This window comes from Solanum tuberosum, unplaced genomic scaffold (genome assembly GCF_000226075.1).
Source record: "Solanum tuberosum cultivar DM 1-3 516 R44 unplaced genomic scaffold, SolTub_3.0 contig01487, whole genome shotgun sequence".
Lineage (NCBI taxonomy): Eukaryota > Viridiplantae > Streptophyta > Magnoliopsida > Solanales > Solanaceae > Solanum > Solanum tuberosum.
Genome location: NW_006242246.1, coordinates 1 through 1004, shown reverse-complemented (window position 1 = coordinate 1004; position 1004 = coordinate 1). Strand labels below are relative to the sequence as shown.

At 36.6% G+C, this 1004-nt stretch overlaps 1 protein-coding gene across 1 annotated transcript; it reads right to left on the bottom strand.

Moving 5' to 3' along the window:
• Window positions 1-3: 3 nt before the first annotated feature.
• LOC107059432 (cyclin-dependent kinases regulatory subunit 1) lies at window positions 4-274 on the bottom strand (the record flags this gene model as incomplete). The annotated part of the gene is made up of 1 exon (XM_015305940.1): window positions 4-274. A coding segment is annotated over exon 1 (237 nt), but the record flags the coding sequence as incomplete, so codon positions are not given.
• Window positions 275-1004: the final 730 nt, after the last annotated feature.

The window sequence follows — 1004 nt, the reverse complement described above, 5'->3', positions numbered from 1 at the left end:
CTGGTTCTCTTGTTGCTGCTGATAGTTCAGTGGCCTTCTGAAGAGCATGATATGGGGCTCTGGTCGATGAATAGCATAGTGCACCCATCCTCTGCTCTGCTGAACTCCAATTGCCCGCCACTCATTTTCAGATAGAAGACGATTCTTATGAAGCAATTTCGCTACACCAGGAGGAAGAACAACATGCCTGTACTCATAGGTATCATCAAAATACTTTTCAGAATACTGGATCTGCCCCATTTTTCAGTTCAAAAACAACTTTGTGTTGTGACGATCAGAGAAATGGAGACGAAAAAAAGAGAAATGGATGGAAAATGAATCCCTTTTATTTAGTTAGTTCTTGTTGATTGTATGTTTGTTTTTGCCTTCCTACCGACTTAACCATCATTGCCTCATAAAAAATTGGCAATGATGAATTTTCATCTACTTCACCATTTAGCAAATAGTTTATGCTTCAATTAGCTATCGATGCATCTTTAACCACTTGCAATGTACCAGCAGCTGGTTTAAACACTACTGTGATAGCTAAATCGAATTTCTCACTTGCACCTCTATTTTGAGATAGTCTCGATACCATTATTGACCTCACCAAAGTATGTTGAGCTTTTCTTCAAGTTAGCAATAATCGTGAAGCTTATGAAAATTCCCTAAAACATTCTAATAGAAGTTGCACAGACCTCACCTATGTAGAAGAGGAAAAGGTCACCAGTAAAACAAGTCCAAGTAACATATGTAGACATGTTTCTGGAAAGTTGAAGTTTTGAATTTGTAGTTTCAAGTGCATTTTCTGTTAGTTCTTCGTATCGCGGTTCCAAGCGATTACACTCTTGGAGTTCAATATGACGAATCCATCAAATGTTATGATTGATGCATCAAAAAGCTTTTCTAATAATTTTCTTATGTTATTGTAGCTTGTTGATGTTTCTGGAGAATTGATGAATTGTACACTTTTGCGGTGAGCGCTTTAACTATTTCTAGTGTAAGTTTACATATATTATTATATA